At 38.5% G+C, this 20,135-nt stretch overlaps 1 protein-coding gene across 1 annotated transcript in view; it reads left to right on the plus strand.

The window, feature by feature from the left end:
- CATSPERB (cation channel sperm associated auxiliary subunit beta) overlaps positions 1–19,088 on the plus strand; it is a 127,994-nt gene extending 108,906 nt beyond the window's left edge. Inside the window, 8 exon segments of the mRNA XM_059372153.1 lie at positions 1,638–1,777; positions 3,895–4,092; positions 4,851–4,961; positions 8,881–8,991; positions 10,593–10,728; positions 12,807–12,907; positions 13,600–13,674; positions 18,644–19,088. Coding sequence (XP_059228136.1) covers positions 1,638–1,777; positions 3,895–4,092; positions 4,851–4,961; positions 8,881–8,991; positions 10,593–10,728; positions 12,807–12,907; positions 13,600–13,674; positions 18,644–18,859 — 1,088 coding nt within the window. The 3' untranslated portion in view covers positions 18,860–19,088.
- Positions 19,089–20,135: the final 1,047 nt, after the last annotated feature.

Raw genomic sequence — 20,135 nt, forward strand, 5'->3', positions numbered from 1 at the left:
GTGTGTGTGTGTGTGTGTGTGTGTGAGAGAGAGAGAGAGAGAGAGAGAGAGAGAGAGGACATGGATTATTATTAAGCCATAAAAAAGAAGAAAATCCTGCCATTTGCAGCAACATGGATGAATCTGGAGGATATGGAAAGTCAAATGAGCCACAAAGAGATCAATAAGTACGGTATCATCTCACTCAGGTGTGGAATCGAATTTTTAAAAAGTCTAACTCACAGAACTAGAGGATAGAATAAATGCTAGTTACCAGGGGTTAGGCAGTAGAAAGAATGGACAGATGTTGGTCAGTGGAATACAAGCTTCTTGTTGTAAAATGAGTAAGTTCTGGGAATGTAACATAGGCCATGGGGCCCATCGTTAATAATACTGAATCAGAGACACCTGAGTGGCTCAGTTGGTTAAGCTTCTGACTCTCGATTTTGACTCAGGTCATGATCTCAGGGTCCTGAGAAGGAGGGTCGTGAGATTGAGACCCTCTTTGGGCTCTGTGCTGGGTGTGGAGGTTGCTTAAGATTCTCTCACTCTCTTTTTCCCTCTCTCCCCATGTTCTCTCAAAATAGTAATAGTAATAATAATATAATAATACTGTATTGTATACTTGAAATTTGCTCATAGAGTAGATCTTATATGTTCTCACTGCACACACAAAGTAACTGTGAGTTTGTGAATGTTAATTAAATTATGATCATTTCACAGTGTGTGTATATATAGACATATATATATGAAATCATCACGTTATACTCTCTCTTCATTCATATATGTATATATATATATACATATATATGTATATATATAAACTATATCTATATGTATATATATATATATATAGTTTTCTTCATCAGTCATACCTCAGTACAGCTGAGGTGGAGGGTGGGTAACCTCAGCCCCCTCCGCAGGTCCTGGTAGATCAGAATCTGCATTTTAATAGAAATACCCAGCAACAGTTTTGGAAGCACTAGCCAACTCACTCTGGTTTAAAGGAAACTGCTGTCCATGAGTCTCCAGGCAAATCATTTCCTACCTCTCAGTCCTGGTTTGCTGATTAGTAAAGATGGCAGATAGACTACACAGTCTGTCAAATATCTTATTCTAGTAAATTTCTCAGTATGGAGAGATAGCAGGCAGGTGGCCTGCAGATAGAAACTGGCCTGCTGATAGGTCTCCTTTTGTCTTGGCCACAGTGGGCTGATAGCTCTTGAAACTGAGCAGGCATCTTTCAGTTTGTTTCTTTTTTAGTTATTTTTATTGTGTTAGTCACCATACAGTTTCTTCACTGAGCCATGCAGCTCAGTGTGATCGGTACCGTCCAAGTGACTTTTCCATGCATTTGAGACCTTGGCTGAAGAATGAGAAATGGAGGTGAGCAATATTTCTGGGAGAAAATATTTGTAAAGTTAAATTTTTCTAAGAACCATCAAGCTTAACTTTCTATGAATTCCTAATTATAGCTGTAGCCATTATGAAACCTTTATAATAGATTCTGTACATGTTCTAGAATCCTGATTAGCTGGTCATTATGAAATTGTTTAAAATTTCCATGATTTTTTTTCTTTTTTAGTTCCCAGACTTTTTTTTTTTAGTATAACTGGCATACAATGATTTAATTTTAACCTTTAGCTTTGTGTCCATAGGTGTTCGAACACTCAACGTACCACCACTGAACGTCATTGTTGGAAATGCAAATCTGCTGGAAGTTAAAAGTGAAGGCTCTTTTGATGATAGTGAGAGTTACATAATGAAAATTTCTGCAGCTAGCAAAGCTTTGCGTCAAGTAAGATTTTCTTTCATCACAAAAATGTCTATTAATTATGGAAAACTTAGCATATAAGCTAAGAGAAAGAAGAGGAAATTGCACATAATCCTACCTCTCAAGAATGATTAAGCACTTCTAACATTTGGGGAATTACAAAAAAGGCTGTATAGCATTACAGGGAACACCTGTTAAGTTAAGCTTCTGCCTTCAGCTCCTGTCATGATCCCGGGATCCTGGGATCCAGCCTGGTGGCTCCCTGCTCAGCAGGGAGCCTGATTCTCCCTCTGCCTGCCACCCCCCCTGCTTGTACTCTCATGCTCTCACTCTCTGTGTCTCTCTGAAAATAAATAAAATCTTAGCATTATGGAACAGAGGCTCAATGACCGAGGTTTGGACAAGACTGCCTGGTATAGATCTTAATTCTGGAGCTGTCTGTGAACTTGGGAAGGCTGCTTTACTATGGCTAAGTTTCCTTATCTACAAAATGAAGATGAGAACGATAATACCTTCTTTACAGGGTAGTGTATGAGAATTCACCGTGATCATTCAAGTAAGACATCTAAATGTCTGGCGCATGGAAAATCTCAATCACTATGAACTAACAGTACTTCCTTTTTTCCCTAAAACTGGGAAAGCATTGTAAATGCCCATAAAACATTTACCCCTTTCACTTAACTATATGATTTAATCCTTTTGATTCACTGAGTATTTTTTATACATATCCCCAAATTGTCTTTCTCATGAAGACTTTCAGTGATAGACCAAAGTGGAATTTCCATACTTAATACTCAAATGAGTCAAGACTTTGCTACTCTTTTTTTTTTTTCAAAGATTTTATTTATTTATTTGTCAGAGAGAGAGACAGGAAGCACAGGCAGACAGAGTGGCAGGCAGAGTCAGAGGGAGAAGCAGGCTCCCCGCGGAGCAAGGAGCCCGATGTGGGACTCGATCCCAGGACGCTGGGACCATGACCTGAGCCGAAGGCAGCTGCTTAACCAACTGAGCCACCCAGGTGCCCCAAGACTTTGCTACTCTTGTTTTATCCTCCTCCTCCTCCCACCTTTTGGCTTTTGTTTTGAGTTATTTTAGAGTGAAAGCAAACATCATGTCATTTCACTCTTAATGGGATTCAGTTTATATCTCTAAAAAACATGTGCATTATCTCTCATGTAACCATTATCATGCCACTGTTGTTCCTAAAATGTTGTTGGTTTTTTTTTTGTTTTTGTTTTTGTTTTTGTTTTTTTTTGGTATCCAACAAAACCTAGTCCATAATCAAATTTACCCAATTTTCTCAAAAATATTTTTATAGTTGTTTGCTTTGAATTAGGAGCCAAACAAGACTCACATGGTATGTGATTATTTTTTCTCAAGTGTCTTAGGTACCGTTTTCTTCACTTGCCATTGAATTGTAGAAATAAGATCAGCTGTGTTATAGAATGTCCAACATTTGAGATTCTGATGTTTGCTTCCTTGTCTCTTACTTAATTTGTGCCTCTCCTACCTCCAACCACATTTCCTTTAATAGTAGAATCCTGCATAGATGATGGTTCAATGTGTTTTGGTAAAACATTAGAAAAACATATATATCATTTTTAATGACTACAGAGTATGGGGATAGAGGTACCAGAGTCTACAACATCATCACAGTTATTAGTATTTCTACATTTAAAATTTTTTTATTTATTTGTTTTGAGAGAGACACCAAGAGAGCATGAGTGAGGGGAGGGGCAGAGGGAGACAGAGAGGGACAAGCAGACTCCCCACTGAGTGCAGATCCTGATGTGGGGGTTAATCCCCTTTCTCTGCGCTGTTTCTTATATTCCACATATGAGTGAAACTACGAGATAATTGCCTTTCTCAGACTGACTTCTTTCACTCAGTATAATACCCTCCAGTTCCTTTCTGATGGCTGAATACTATTCCATTGTATGTATATGCCATGTCTTCTTTATCCATTCACCTGTTGATGGACATCTAAGTTCTTTCCATCATTTGACTATTGTGGACATGGCCGCTATAAACACTGGAGGGCAGGTGCCCCTTCAGATCACTACACCCATAGCCAGCAAGGAAATTGAAGCAGTGATTTAACAGCTCCTTTGAATAACCTTCATTTCTTTGGATGTCCTCAGGGTTCAACGTCATTGGCGTTAGTTGTCTGGGGGGCATCCATTGAGTGTTTAGTCACCACAGTCGTGCCAGTGATGAAAAACAGCTGTAGTTATCTCAAATCTATGCATCACATCCCTAGTAAACTTATCCCACTGGAAGACTGGATTAGTGGTGTTCATAAAGACAGTCAAGGTTTCAACATGATCAAAACTTTGCCGGTAAGAAACCTAAGTGGATTGTTTTAAGGGTACCTGTGATATGTTACTTTTGTGTGATTGGCTGGCCATCCCGTCTTAGCATTTCTTTCCTGACATGCACAAAACATTCCAGCTATTGGTCAATCTTCCTGTCATCTTGAGGATGTGACAATTATTTCTAAAAGGCCAACACGTCCTGAAATAATGACTTTTTCTGGTAACTCAGTCTCACCATTTTAAAAATTATTTTATGCTGTATTATGGGGATGTAATCTTGGGGCTTTTGTGCTATATACACAGTTATCTGCCATTATGTTGACTTGTCCTGGTTCCATCTTACTGGTTCCATTTTGGTGTAGTTGCCATTTTAATCTCTGCCTTGTCAGAGTCTGTGACACTTTATAAAAAACATGTATTATTATTCTTTGCTGATGAACCCAACTGACCAAACTTGAAGATTTATTTACTACATATATCACTAAGACTTTTTATGAGGTGTTGAAACTCTCTTGCACTTCCTTTTGGTCGCTATTTTACATACTAAAAAAATTTTCACTTATTTACAAGTTCCAAACAATTATATTGCCATGGGCTAAGGTTGTTGAAAGCCCCGAAAAATAAGGTATAGGGAATACAGGAAGAATAGAAATTTACTCCACTGCCTGGAACTAAAAATGAAATATTTGCTTTGAATGCTTTTTCTGAAAATCAAGATTTTTAAGTTAAAGACTTAGTAAATAATTAAGAATTACTTGTTTTCTTTGCTTACTCACTTACAGATAAACTACAGGCCCCCATCGAACATGGGAATTGCCATACCACTCACAGACAATTTTTACCATGCAGATCCCAGCAAACCGATACCAAGAAATCTATTTCCTACGTCAAAGGTAAATACTTTTTGAATGTACAGACTGTACTTATTTGAATTCAAGAAATCATTCTGTGAAATGACAGATGGACCTAGCTGCAGGGATTCAATGAGAAGGTTCATTCAAAACAATGTTCCATCTACCCTGATGTGTCAGCATTTATTACTACTTGTACTACCCTGTTCCTCCTTCTCCTCTTTTAGCCCCCCTGCTCTTATTTTTTTTAAGATTTTATTTATTTATTTATTTAAGAGAGACACAAAGAGAGCATGATTGGGGAAGGGGCAGGAGGAGAGGGAAAGGGAGAAGCAGACTCTCACAGAGCAGGGACCCTGATGTGGAGCTCAATCTCAGGACCCTGAGATCATGACCTGACCCAAAGTCAGAGGCCTAACCAACTAAACCAGCCAGGTGCCCCATTAGCTGTCTGCTATTTCTGGATGTGGTTTTGGAGCTAAGAACTCAATAAACAGAATGCTTCTCCTGACCTCTCCCTGGTTTCTCTTTGGATTTCAAAGGGGATTAGTGGGGTAAGAGTATCTTTTCTCAGATGAAGGGAGCCCCCAGACCCATCTCACATGTCTAGCCCAGTGAAACAAATAGTGTCCTAAAGGAAAGAAGACTATTTGATCCAACAGGGCACATTTAAGCTCCTACCAAGGTTCTGCCTAGAAAACAACCAAACCCAGCAGCCCTCTGTCTCTCTGGAATGTGGAGTGAACAAGATAGAAAGAATAGAAACCATGAGGTTGAGAGGAAGAGTACGTGATGGGGTAGTTTCTTGAGGAAACCTCACAGATACCTGTGGAATCTCTCTCCAGAAGAACACAGCTGCCTGCCTGTAGACATACACAAACAGACATTCACACCCCTTCCATGTGCATATGCATTGTGTATCTGCACACATACATATGCAAAGACATAAAATGCTTGTTTCTTTTGCTCTAAACTCTTGTCATTCCATGTAATTCAGAACAAAAGCCAAATTCTCATGGTGGTCTATCAGGTCCTTCATGACTTGGCCTTGGCATTCCATCTGACCTGATTTCCCCCGAGGTTAATTGCTCTAGCCACACTGGCCTCCATGCAGTTCTTCAAATATGCCAGACGTATTTCAAGCTCAGGGCCTCTGCAGCCAAAGGTATTCATCTGGCATGCTCCTCTGCCAGATAGCTCATGGCACATTCTGTCACTGTCTTCAGGTCTTAGCTTAAATGTCACAATCATTGTGAGGCCTGCCTTGACCACGCTAATTAAAATTGGAAGCTGCACACCCAGTGGTACCCACTCCCTGTCCCCCTTCTCTCCTTTATTTTTCTTCAGTGCACTTATTACAATTTTCCAGATTTTACTCATTTGCTTTATTTATTGTGTTTCATGAAAAAGGTAAATTATATTAAGTCAAGGTGGTGGTTGTTGTTTTGAAATCTATTTTACTCTCTACTGTATCTTTCATACCTAGCACAGTGCCAGCCACAAGAGTGTGGCAAATACAGAAATTGGACAGTGAAAGCTGCAAAACATAGCTGAAGAAGTTAAAGGGGAACTAAGTGTGAGAAAGATCCCATGTTCATGACTGGAAGACTTAATATTCTTACAGGGGCCATACTCCCCAAACTGACTTACAGATGAAATGCATTCCCTATTGAAATTCCAAATGTCTTTTTTGCATGAATGCAAAAGCTGATTTTAAAATTCATAAGGAATTTCAAGAGACTCTGAACAGCCAAAACCATCTTGAAAAAAGAAAACAAAGTGTGGGAGAACCCCCACTTCCCATTTTCAAAATTTACTATAAAGCCATGGTAATCAAACCAGTGTGATAATGGCACAGTGTGATAAAGGATAGAAATACATATCCATGGAATAGAATTGAGAATCCAGAAATAAACCCATACATCTGTGGTCAACTGAGTTTTGACACTTGAGCCAAGACCACTCGAAGGAGAGAGAGTAGGTTTTTCAACAAATGGTGCCACGACAACTGAATGAATACCTACATTGAATAGGATGAATTTGATCACCTATCTTACACCAGATGCAAAAATTAACCTAAGATGGATTGAAAACCTAAATGTAAGGGCTAAAACACAAAACTCTTTTATGGTTGTATAAGTGTATACCTTTGTCTCTTTGGTAAGGTGATGATTTGTTAACTATGGCCCTAAATTGCAAGCAACAACAGAGAAATAAATAAATTTTAACTCCATCAAAATTAAAAACTTTCATGTGTGGGTAAAAGGACACTGTCGAGAAAGTTAAAAGATACTCACTGAATGGGAAACAATATTTGCAGTTCATTTATCTGTTAAGGATCTGGTATCCAGATTCTCTCAAGATCTCTTACAATTCCACAACCAGGAGACAAACCACCCAGTCAGACATAGATGAAGTCTCTGAGTAGGGAGTCCTCCAAAAAAGATACACAGATGGCCAAGAAACCCATGAACAATGTTTGATTAGTTAATCCTTATGTAAATGTAAATCAAAATCACAATGAGATACCACACCTAGCCCATTTGGATGCCTGTAATAATCTTTTTAATGGAAAATGACAAATGTTGGTGAAAATGTGGAAAAATTGGAACTCTCATCCATTGCTGAGGAGGATATGATATGGGCAGCTGTTGTGGCAAACATTTTGGCAGGTCTTCAGAAGTTAAACATACAGAATTATTCTATGGCCCAGCAATTTTACTCCTGGCTATACATCTCCCCCCCCCCCCAAATTGAAAATGTATGTTCAAACAGAAAATTTATACCAGCGTTATTGGTAATAGCCAAAGAGGGGAAACAACCAAATATCCATTAACTGATGAATGCATAAACAAAATAGGCAATATCCCCACAATGGAATATTACTCAGTCATAAAGAGGAATGAAGTATTGCCATATTCCACAGCATGGGTGAACCTCAAAAACAATATTTGAACAAAAGAAAACAGACACAAAAGGCCATATTGTATATTTCCACTTACATAAGATGTCTGGAATAGGAAAATTCGTAGAGATAGAAAATAGAATGATTAGATGGGCTGGGGGGAGGGGAAATGAAGAGTAACTATTCTTTTAAGATTTTATTCTTAAGTAATCTCTACATCTAACATGGGGCTTGAACTCACAACCCTGAGGTCAAGAGTCGCATATTCCACCAACTGAGCCAAGCAGGAGTAACTATTAATATGTACAGGGTTTCTGTTTGGGGCGATAACAGTGTTCTGGAATTAGACAGCTGTGATGATTGAACAACATTGCAAATGTACAAAAACTCACCAAATTGTACATTCAAAAATGGTTTAAATGGTACATTTTTTCTCAATAAAAGGAAGAAGAGAAAAAAAAGCTGGGGGGAGGGATGGTAATCCTTTAAAAAAAAAGTAAAAGGAAGAATAACATTTAAAACAAATAGAGCTGATTATCAAAATCAAAAGCCAATCTCTAGCAAGAGTGATCAAATAAAATAATGAATGACAAATGGACAGTTAAAATGGAGATTTTAAATTATTAGTGAACTAGTGAATGCCACAAAGAAGGGCAAGCATGAAACGGTAGACTTGGAGAGGGTTCCGTCAAGTTCACAGCCCCATCACAACACATCTGCTGCTTCTAGGTCTCTGTCTTCATGCCTGTGATGGGAGGGATCCAGAACAGGAAGTCTTATGGTCCTGATGTGCTGCCTTCAGAATAACACAGACTTTGAAGGTCCAATACATGTTAAACATCAACCTGGCAAGCAGCTGATACTTGAGTTCAAATTACCAAGCAAGGAAACAAAATTCAGAAATACCATACTTTTAGTCCATTACCAAAGGAATTTTCCCCCTCTTACCTTCTCAGGGATATTTTTCATTCGGGAGACAAATATCTAGCGAACATTTACTTAATCTGCAGAAATCCTGCTGCACAAAAAGCAAGTCAATCTGTATTCTCTTTGCAGAGATCTGGTAAATTCAAACAGTGCGCTAACATGTCTACTCGGGAGGAGTGTAATTGCACAAATGATCAGAAGTTTTCACATGCTGTTGCTTTCTCAGATTGCAGAGAAAAGGTAAGGTCATTTTTAATTGCCTGAAGACAAAGTATTTTCATATTAATACAAGATTCTGAAGTGTGCATTTTGATTCAATATGAAAGTTAAGATGTGGAAGTAATGTCTTATTATGACATAGAACTAAACAAGACAGACTAGGAGGATCTGGATTTAAATGTCCCTAAACAAGGTAATGAACCACCTTTGCAAAACAGAGTAATATGCGCATCACGCTGCCCATTTCGCAGCATTCTTATAAAGACACCCTAAACAATTTGTAGCCTGTCATACACTACAGTAGATTACAATGGATACAGATTCCTTCAAAAATTATTGAGTATCTAATGTGTATCAGTACTGGGAATATAGAAGTCGAAGTCCTTTAACCAAGGAGCTCAGTTTGGGAGTAGTGACAAAACAGAAGACAGTATAGTCTGTTGGTTAAGAGAATGGTTTCTGTGTCATATATTTTATTCTGCTAGTTTCAAAGCATTTAAAGGTGTATCAGATGGATATTGGTGTTTGCATTAGCTAAGTTAAATGCACTTAATATAACTTTCAAGTAGGTCTTTTTCAAGGCCTTGTAAGACTATATCGTAGCATCATAGACTCTCTCTCTATATATATATAGTCTATATATATAGACTATGGAGTCTCTCTATATAGCTCTCTCTCTCTCAGTCTATATATCTATAGAAAGAGATATGTATATATTTATAGGTATATCTCTCCATATGTAGATCTATCTATATATTTATCCTTTATGTAAAGATAAAACCATTTAATACCATATTGAGCACAACATTAGCAGTGAATTATGAGGATTGTTACATATACCCCTATAATTCTCCCCTCACTGAATTACAATAATATTTCTTGGGCATTTACTATCTACTAAACACTGCGCTAAGCATTTTCCATGATTTGTCTCATTTTTTTTTTTTTTTTAAAGATTATTTATTTATTTATTTGACAGAGAGAAATCACAAGTAGATGGAGAGGCAGGCAGAGAGAGAGAGAGGGAAGCAGGCTCCCTGCCGAGCAGAGAGCCCGATGCGGGACTCGATCCCAGGACCCTGAGATCATGACCTGAGCCGAAGGCAGCGGCTTAACCACTGAGCCACCCAGGCGCCCCCATGATTTGTCTCATTAATTTTGAGGCACAGACAGGCCAGGTAGTTTGTCGAAGATCGCATCATTAATATGTGGGAAAGCTGCATTTGAACTCTGACCCCAGAGCCCAAGCTTCAGGAGTGTGGCTGAGAGATCATGGCTGGCCAGGAGAGAGGTGGGAGGGAGGCGGGCAAGATCCAATTCATGCGCTGCCCTGTGAGATACCAGTTATCCAACAAAGTTTGAATACCGTCACAGCAAATTCCTGAAAGGGCCAAAAGGAAATTACAAATTTTGTTACCACAATGTTTGTGTATTACTTTGGGAGCTCATGCTCACTCTCCTGTAAGACAGATTGTTTTTCATGTGCTGAGGAGGCGGGAACCCTAAGAGGCACATGTCATTTAGAATGGCCAAACTCTTAGAGAAATGTGCCTATTCACTCTTTATGAGGAAATGAAATTAGTCTTGAGTTTTGACATTCTTTCTTGGTATTTGAATTTTAGGTTCCTCGTTTTAAGTTTCCAGTTACACAATATCCAATTTCTTTGAAAATTTACAGTGAGGATGGACATATCCCGGTGGAAACTCCATATCTGGTTACTGTGACTGAAGTGAATAGCAGAGAAAACTGGAAACTAAGTAGGGTTTGCTTTCTTGTATGGTTATTTTGTCTTAAAATTAATGTTGTTATTACCCAGGTAAGTGGCTTATAAAACCTGTTTATGCAAGAAGCAGCCAAGAGTTGGACACCTAAATGACTGAACCACCCAGGCACCCTTCTTTGGAGAAGAATTTGAATCGACTGGCACATTGCTGTTCACTCTCCTCCTCTTGTCTCCCATGTATTTCATTATTACTTTCCATGCCCTCAATTTCACGGCATGAAAGCATTTTTGAACAATTTGAATCATAAAACATTTGAAAGCCATTTTGTAGATGAGTAGCAAAAATGATAGAATTTGTGCTACATGTTGGTCTAGTTGTCTTTTTAGACTGCTTTTGCAATGCTACAGAGGAAGTTCTAAAATGTATGGCCAGATAGCCTATAGAACCTGTCTTCTAGGGGCACCAGGATGGCTCAGTCCAAAGAGCATATGATCTCAGGGTCATGAATTCAAGTTTTACCTTGGGTATAGAGATTACTTAAATAAATAAAACTTGAAAAAGAGAGAGAGAGAGAGAGAATCTACCTCCTAATTTTACAAGCCAAGTTTCTTCAAAATTCTATGGTAAAATAATTTAAAAGATGCAGAATTTTTTTTTTTTAATAAGAAAAATGAGGGGCACCTGGCTGGCTCAGTGAGTAGAGCATGTGACTCTTGATTTTGAGGTTATAAGTTTGAACACCACAGTGGGAGTAGAGCTTACTTAAAAGTAAAATCTTTGGGGCCCCTGGTTGGCTCAGTTGGTTAAACATCTGACTCTTGATCTCAGCTTAGGTATTGATCTTGGGTCGTGAACTCAAGCCCCTAGTCTGGCTCCATGCTGGACATGTAGCCTACTAAAAAAAAAAAAAAAAATAAGAGTGATTAATCAATCAATCAATCAATAAAAATTTTTTAAAAAGAAAAATGCAATTTACCACAATTCAATTTTACCTTGAATATTCAACTCTTTCCTGTACATTTTGTGTATGTAAACACTTTGATGAAATTGTTCAATCAGTACATAGATAAATACATAGATACAATTAAATGAAATTTTGATCAGCCATTAATATGTTACCAAGTATCCAGACACTGGGTATTCAGTGAGTTTTACTCTGCTCACTATATGCATTGTTGAAATGAAAATCTAGCAAAGAAAACTACTAAATATTTTGTTTTAACTAACATCCCAATTTTCTGTGGTGTGCTGGAGCCTAATGTTACAAGCTTTTGAGCACTGACTGTCAAATATTCAAACATTTCATGTACCGATTGTTAAGCCATTAGTAGCTTGCAATTAGCCATGGCAAGACTATTAAATCCACAAAAATTGGCAAATGCTACTATCAGAGCTTTTTTTCCTGTAGATCTCCTGTACCGTTATACCACTACAATTGTTAATCCCTGTAGATCTCCTGTACCATTATATCACTGCAATTGTCAATCCCCACATTATATATCTGGTCTTAGAAAGAATTGTAAGAAAGGCAAGAATACCCGATCGCTCTTTTAGAAAAGATTTAAGTGATCCTATTATGAAAGTTTTCTGTTACCTTATTGAAAATTATTTAGCAACGTCTAAGGTTGAATTATCTCTTTGCCAAAGATACAAAGTATGTGCAGGTTAGGAATGGTCAAGAGCATGCAGCTGGAAGGAAAGGTCACCCTGAATGAGTCCACAAGCAGGAGGGGGTAAGGGGTAGAGGGAGAGAGAGAATCTTCAGCAGGTTCCAGGCCCAGCTCGGAGCCCAGTGTGGGGTTAGATCTCACAACCCTGAGGTCATGACCTGAGCTGAAATCAAGAGTCACACACTTCACTGACTGAGGCACCCATGCGCCCCACAGGTCTTGTCCTTCTTGACAAACGTCCCTGAGGAGATGAAATGTTAGCTGTAAGGCCTAATATTTCCTAAATATATTTTCTATATAGTCAAAGCAAACCAAACGTCTGGGACAACTTAGCCATGTTGCAGAGTGAAATCCTTTATTATACCTTGATTACATAGCACATTTTAGGCAAAATGTGAAAATAACATAAATGTGCTTAAAATACACTTCATATACTTGTAGAACACAGTGTACCAGCAAATGTAAAGAAGTTGAAAAATTACTTAGAACACCGTCTTAATGCTCCAGTTTATAATCCTTTAGGCCTCAACTTAAGTATAAAGGTGAGTTGACAGCACTTTTGTTTTTCCTGTTTTGAGTTGAAATAAAACATACATGTCTACACTAAGATTGGCTTAAGTTTTAAAGTCTAAGTGTCCATCAATGGTAGAAACTGTATCTTTAAAATATATGGAGGGTATTTATTTTTCCTCTCTTTCTCTTGATATTATTATTTCTAAAGGTATCTGAAAGTTGAATTTAACATTAACTTAACTATTTTTGGAGTTGGTAGGCAAAACTAATGATTATTTTTAAGGTGGAGCAGAAAGGGTATTTTCAAAATTTAGGGACTAAAACGGGTTTGGTATCCTTCATCTGGACATACACAGGTATGTCTTCCAGTTCCAGCTGTCTGTAAGAACACATGAAGCTGATATAATCCAGGTAATTGTTGCAAAAGTCAGTAAAAACAAGTGGACGTATCAAAACCATGAATACGAAGATTAGCCCAAATTATTTGTCCAGGCCATGTTAGGTTTTATGTTTATGTTTCTTCATTCTAAAAAGAAATTTCAGCTATTGTCCTTCTTCCTCCATTTTCATTTTGATACACGAAGTAGATGCCCAAGAGCCTTAGGAAGGAAATTGGATTTTTCTATGCAACACCTATAGGGAGAGTGGCTCTACTGTGTATTTTAGCGTAAAGAAACATTCGTGTCTGTGTTGCTACTGAGCAGGTGTGTTTTTTCCACAGGGCTCTGAGCTTTTTCACTTCAGAGTGTCCGTAGTTCCAGGAGTCACTTTTTGTAACTTAGTTGAAGAATTTCAGGTACAGTAAATGCATAAGGTACTGGTGGGGTGATGGCTGGGGAAGTCACATGACAAGTGTCTGCAAGAGACACGAAAAAGGAAAATGGTGTAATTTGTGTGATGGACAAGGCCTGGAGACAGGAGATGCTGGAGAACAGGGATGACATTGTCAGTAATGATGAAGGTAGTGTGTGTGACACGTAGCAGGACCCATCAACAGTGGGAAAAATTTAGAAAGTGCCTGTATTTGTTTATGTTCTCTCTCCATCTTCCATTTTTAACTCCGTTTTCAGACTTTTACCACCTCTCCTCTCATGCCATGTCCCCAAAGAAACATATGTCTATAGCATTTTAGTTTCCATTACAATCTTCCTGACTATCTTCATTGTTCATTGAATTCATTGCTAAAAGCTATCAAGATCCGAGATTTGGAAACCAAAATCAATCTCCCCAAATTACCACATGATGTGCAATAATTCAATTATGCTTCTTCATATAATGACATTTGCTACCTGTGGGGGAGATGGGGTGAGAAGGAATGTGGATTTGATTAAATTGATTAATGACTCACTCACTCATTATCAAATACTGATACCACATTATCAAAAATAAAATCTCTCTCTCTCCCCTTCCTCCTTTCCTTCCTCTTTCCCTCTCCCCCTCCTCCCTATTTCCCCACCCCTCTCCTTTCTCTATCCTGACCCTGCCCTAAGGCCAGCCCCAGTAATGGATCCATGCTGCTGTAAATGTGTTCCAGTTAACTAACTGGAATTTAAATAAAAACTTAAAAAACAAAATAAAATAAAACTGGTGAAAATAGTCTTTCAAAAAATAAACAAAAGGGGAAAAAAAGCATAGCAAAGACTTCAAAATAAACCTGTAATATAAATACCACTTCAGTTCTGGAATAACCCCTGAGTAACACAGGAACCAAAAAGACACAAGAGCACAGCCAAAGTTTTGAAACTGAACTGACACTGGAGCCACCACAGAGAGTAAAGCGTAATTTGATCCAAACTCAACCAGTGTGGCCAGCTGCTAAAACAAACAAAAACCCCAAAGTTTTCCAGAGAATTCTTAATAGGACTCAGAGTCTCACAACAGAAACATCTTACATGTCCAGGATAAAATCCAAAATTACTCAATATGCCAATAACTAAGAAACTATAATCAATCCTCAAAAGAAAAGACCATAAGCAACTGATGGCAAATGAACTGATCAGACAGATGGATGTTTTAAACCAGCCATGATAACCAGGTTCTGTGAGGTAAAAGTAAACACTTTTGAAATGACTGAAGAGGGAAAGGGAAGAATTCTCAACAGAGAAATGGAAGCTATAAAAAAGAACCAAATGGAGAATTTAGAACTGGAAAATACAATATTTAAAATTTAAAAATCACTGGATAGACTTGCTAGTGGAAGAAATATGCAGAGGAAAAAAAATTAGTGAATTTGAAAGCAAAACACTCTGAAGAAAAAAAGACTTTTAAAAAAGAATGGCCCCAGGGATCAATGTGACAGTATCAAAAGTCTGCCATTTATGTCCCCAGAGTCCATGAAGGACAAGAAAAAGGGAGTGATGCAGAAAAAGGAAGGAGTTGGAAGAAGAGGAGGAGAAGAGGGAGAAGGGGGAGGTACCATAGGAAAGGGAGGTGTGGGAGGAGTCCGAGGTAAGGGGAGAGGAGGAGTGTAAAAGGGGAGGGGAGGGGGAAGAGAAAGGAAGGAGAAGGAGGAGAAGAAGAGGAAGTAAAGGCTGAAAATGTCCCAAATTTGGTGAAGACACAAGTTTACATATTTAAGAAGCTTAGTGAATCCAGAGGAAGATATAGAGATTCTGCCTAAACATACCATAATCAAACTATTAACAATCAAATATAAAGAAAAAAATCTTGAAAGCAGCCAAAACAACAACAACAAAGCCATGTAAGTAAACAAGAATTTGGATGACTGCTGATTTTTCCTCAGAAACCATGGAAGCTAGAAGAAAGGGGCCTGACATCTTTAATATACCACGAACAGGGGTTAGTGGGGAGGAAGGACTGCCAATCCAGAATTCTGTATCCAGTGAAATTATCCTTCAGGAATGAAGGAAAAATGAAAGCATTCTTAGATGAAGGAAACCTAAGATAATTCACTGTTGGCAGAACTTCTCTTTTTTAAAAAAATACATAAAGAAGTTCTTCAAGGCTGAAAAGAAGTGTTAACAGAAGGACACAAAGCTTCAGGAATGAAGGAGGAACCACTAAAATGAATAAAAGAAAGATAGGAAGTGATTGTACAGTGAACAAAGGAAGAGAATCATTAGGAAAGAGTAGAAAAAGGGTGTAAGTTTCTTGGGACTGTTGCACCTGCTTTTGAAAGTAGCCTGAAACAATGGGGACTTTTGTGTACCTTAAAGGACATTATTGGGGTAATTGACAAAATTTGAATAATGTCTGTAGATTAGAGAACAGCATTGTCTCAGTGTGAATGCCTTGATATTGGTAATTATACTGTAGCTATTTAAGTGAATTCTCTGTGTTTAAGATACACGAAATGAAGTATTTTGGCAGTAAAGTGACATTGTGTCTAGAAGACACTCTTCTTTGATTCTGGGGTTTAACTTTTTTAGACATGGTGTGGAATATTTGGATAGTCAAAGAAGATTGGAAGGGAAAAATGTGAGGAAAAACTGTTTTCAAAAATTTTAGAGGTGGTAGTTTAGCTGGTGAATACAGAATTCAGAGGTGATACAGGTTTCTACTCTTAAAAAGTAATGGATGGCTTAAATGAACAAATGAGATGTTTCTAATGTCTGGTATGGTGACTAAAATTTTATTTTATGTAAAAAAAAATGGGTAAGGAAGGCATTCTGGGTTGAGAGAACAGCAGCAGAAAAGACACAGTTAAGAGAAAACATAAAGCTTATCTCTTAAGTGGCTTTGAAGTATGCATTTGGCTGGGATGGAAGGTTCTGTACAATAAAGTAGGCTGGTTAGGGTCAAACTGTAGGAGAACTTAGAGGTCATTAACTTTAGAATGTTCCTGTCAGCAAGAAGAAGCTATTAAACATTTTTGAAAAAAAGGTGTTCAGGGATGGAGACATGATCTACAACAGCCCAGTCAGAGTGAATTACAGGAGTTTTGCTCCAAATGCCAGGACATGGATTTCTTGATGATAATGAAAAAAACAGCTTATAGACCCAGGAACTGCTGTCAGCCATGAGGACAGTGGGGACTAAGAGGAGAGATATCTAATGCTAAGGAAGCTAAACAGAAAGATGGAAACAAAACCCAAATAGACTTGATCACAATGAGTTATTTCCTCTGGCTCTTTCCAACTTCAGCACAGAAAAGAAATTTCACTTTTGCGATTACAGGTAGCATACATTTGTCTCTCAGTGGTTGCAAATGGACTAGATGTTTCTTAACAAAGCTAATTATCCAAGCTCTTCTGATAGTCTGGCTTAAAAGGAAGATTTTTGTTTATATGTAGTACCACCCTGAAGACCACAAGTACCATCCTGAATATCACATTCAATATCTAATATTTTCTATCAAATTCCCAATAATTCCAGTACCGCTCGGCACACACCATTGGCTGTGCCGTACACCAGGAGATGGCTAAGCAAGCTGATCCATTACTGTGCAGGTACTCATCTGCCCAGCTGGAAAAAAATAGTTTTTCCCCACTTTCCACACCATTTGGCCAGAATCACCCTTTCAGCTCTGCTACTTATAACATCCCACTTCTGGCAACCAGTTCCATATGGTCAAAATTCTTTTCATTGCAAATAAAGCAGCCTCACTTTTTTTAAAAAAGTGTTTTATAGACAGACAGGTGTCTTACAAAGATGAATCTTGCACTGTTATTATGTCAACATCGATTGACAGCACAGAGAGGGGGCTGAGTGGCTTGTTTATGCAAAGCAGGTAATAAAGCTCATGGTAGCAGTATTAAAAATGGAATGGAAAGAATGAATCTCAGAGAAATTATGAAAGAATCGATGGCATACAAGGGCTGGTCCTCAGAAAAAGCATACCTCCTCTGGTTGCTGGGAGGATGGTGGTACCTTTAACTTGAGCTCTATCTTTTTTTTTAAATTTAATTTAATTTAATTTAATTAATCAATTAATTAATTATTAACTTGAGCTATATCTTAAAGCAGTTTAACGATCCTTAGCATTTCTCCACATTTGCCACTGCCCTATTTCCACTCATCTCTACTTTCTTCTACTTCAAAAATGTGATGTAGCTTCCTACTTCACAGAGAAAACCTAAGTCACTGGTCTCGAACCATCTTACTTCCTATATACCCACCACTTGTAGAGTTAATGGAAATGGCACCCTCCCTTGCCTCTAGTCTCTGAGAAAAAGATACCTCCATGCCCCTCTGTCCACAATCCTATCTCTCTTCTAGGCACTTGTTTTTATTAGTTATCCATTCAGGTATAGGAAGAATTTTGAATCTACGGAAGTTTCCCTATGCTAGTACATAGGGGATTTTCTAAAAAGATGACAGCTTAAAAGGGGACTTGCTTATTCCCTCTCCCTGGAATGCCTGTTCTTCTCCTTGTCTTCTGGGAACCCACTTACTCTTCAAGACCCAGCTCAGGAAGTGCATTCCCCGGTCACCCTGGGCAGTTGGCAGGCATTTCCTGTTTTCCCACAGAACTCTGTCCCTTCCTCGTAATTGAATACAGAGCATTTTCCTGCAGTGTAAGTATCCTGCAGACCCCTGGGGTTAAAGACCTAGGACAATAGAATTTATATTCTGTATTGTGTGCAAATGTGTACTTGCCAGATTGTCCAGAGATGGGTTCTAGGTTTTGTGGATGCTGAATGTGTGTGTGTATCTGAGCAGAAGTTTGCTAATTTGATTAACAATATCTCCACTGTTACAGAGATCCTATAAAATTCAGTGTCTCAAAAAAAAAAAAAAAAAAAAATCAGTGTCTCAAATGACTAGATCCAGGAAGCTAAAAGACTGTGCTTTTTCTGTTGCAGATTTATGTTGACGAAGTTCCATTGCCATTTCCAGGACACACACTGATAGCTGTTGCAGCGGCTGTGGTGCTGGGGGGACTAATTTTTACAGCATTTATGTTCCAGATACATAACATCCACCCAAGTGATATATGCCAAAAATTTATGGCAAGGAACAAAGTGAACTTGTCAAATTTGAGCATCAATCAGATGGCTCATAGGTGAAAATCTGAATAGTGAACCAATGATAATCACAATCTTCTCTTAATGTGCTGGTTTGACAGGACAATTCCTGGAACAATATTTAAAAGTGAATGTAAAAACAAGGCAAGCAGGATCACCATTTATAACTCAAATTGCTATTTGTCAATACATTTTCCATTCTATTTTCCTATTTTTAATATGTGGAAAATTTCTTCTGTTAATGCTTATATGGAAGATTTTCCTTGAGGTTTTTACAAAACTATAAAATGATAAACATCTCTGTGTGGAATTTGTTTCTGTAGTTTTTAGCTTTTATTGACTGGAGTCCATTCTGTGGGATCAGGACACCCGAGCCTTGCTCTGTTGGAGAAGGAGCATGAGCAAAATGCAGTCACACCAGGGAAAGGCACATGGGGAGAAGGCCCAGCTGCAGGTGCACTAGCAAAGCTTCATGGGAATGAAAGAGAAAGCCATCTGGGTTTCTTGAAGCTCAACTTCAAAACCAGATAGTAGTACCTAAAAAGAGGGAAATGTGACACCCCCCCCCCATTATGGGGGTGTTGGAAGAACACTGGGCAAGGTATTTGTTTACAAACCTATGCACAAGTGTGTGGAATTCCCAAAGATGTACTTCTGTGTGTTCTCTCCAAGCCATTCCCAAATAGTCATTCTTTCCACCATTCCCAAATAGTCAAAAGATGGCAATACTTTCTGAGACCAGAGCGACGCTCTCTTGGGAAAGCTCAGGAGGGGCGGAGGCACAGTGCTGTGACAACGTCAGGAGAAGGTAAGCATCTAGTCCAGAAGAGCCTGTTTCCTCCTACACCAGGAACCAAAAAAAAAAACTACAGAGACGACTTGGTTTCCACTTCAGGGGAATCATTATCATGGTCACTGGTAGAAGCACTATGACTCTGGCTAGAGAGACCACCTGATTGTCAGAGCCCTCAGGTCAGGGCACAGTAAGCAAAAATCTCAGCAGGATTTTATTAAGGGAAATCTTAAACAGAACCATTCATTGTCCACCCCTTGCTTCCCAAGTGACTCTGCTGTAGCTATAGGATACAACCCTATGTACTGGGGATTATGGCACAAGACATATATCCCAGACAGCCAGGGAAATTGCCAGTGTCCAAGGGGCCATTGTGCATGAACATTCAGTAGACATTCTCCTTAACACAGCACCACCTGTTTCTGGGTCACAGAGTAACAATAATGCAGTGAATCTCAGAACATCAACCCATTGTTTCACTTCTTTTTGCGAAGTTGAGGATAGAGTCAGGGGCAAATTTACTTCTGAGGGATTAAA

This window comes from Mustela nigripes, chromosome 13 (assembly GCF_022355385.1).
Source record: "Mustela nigripes isolate SB6536 chromosome 13, MUSNIG.SB6536, whole genome shotgun sequence".
Classification (NCBI taxonomy): Eukaryota; Metazoa; Chordata; class Mammalia; order Carnivora; family Mustelidae; genus Mustela; species Mustela nigripes.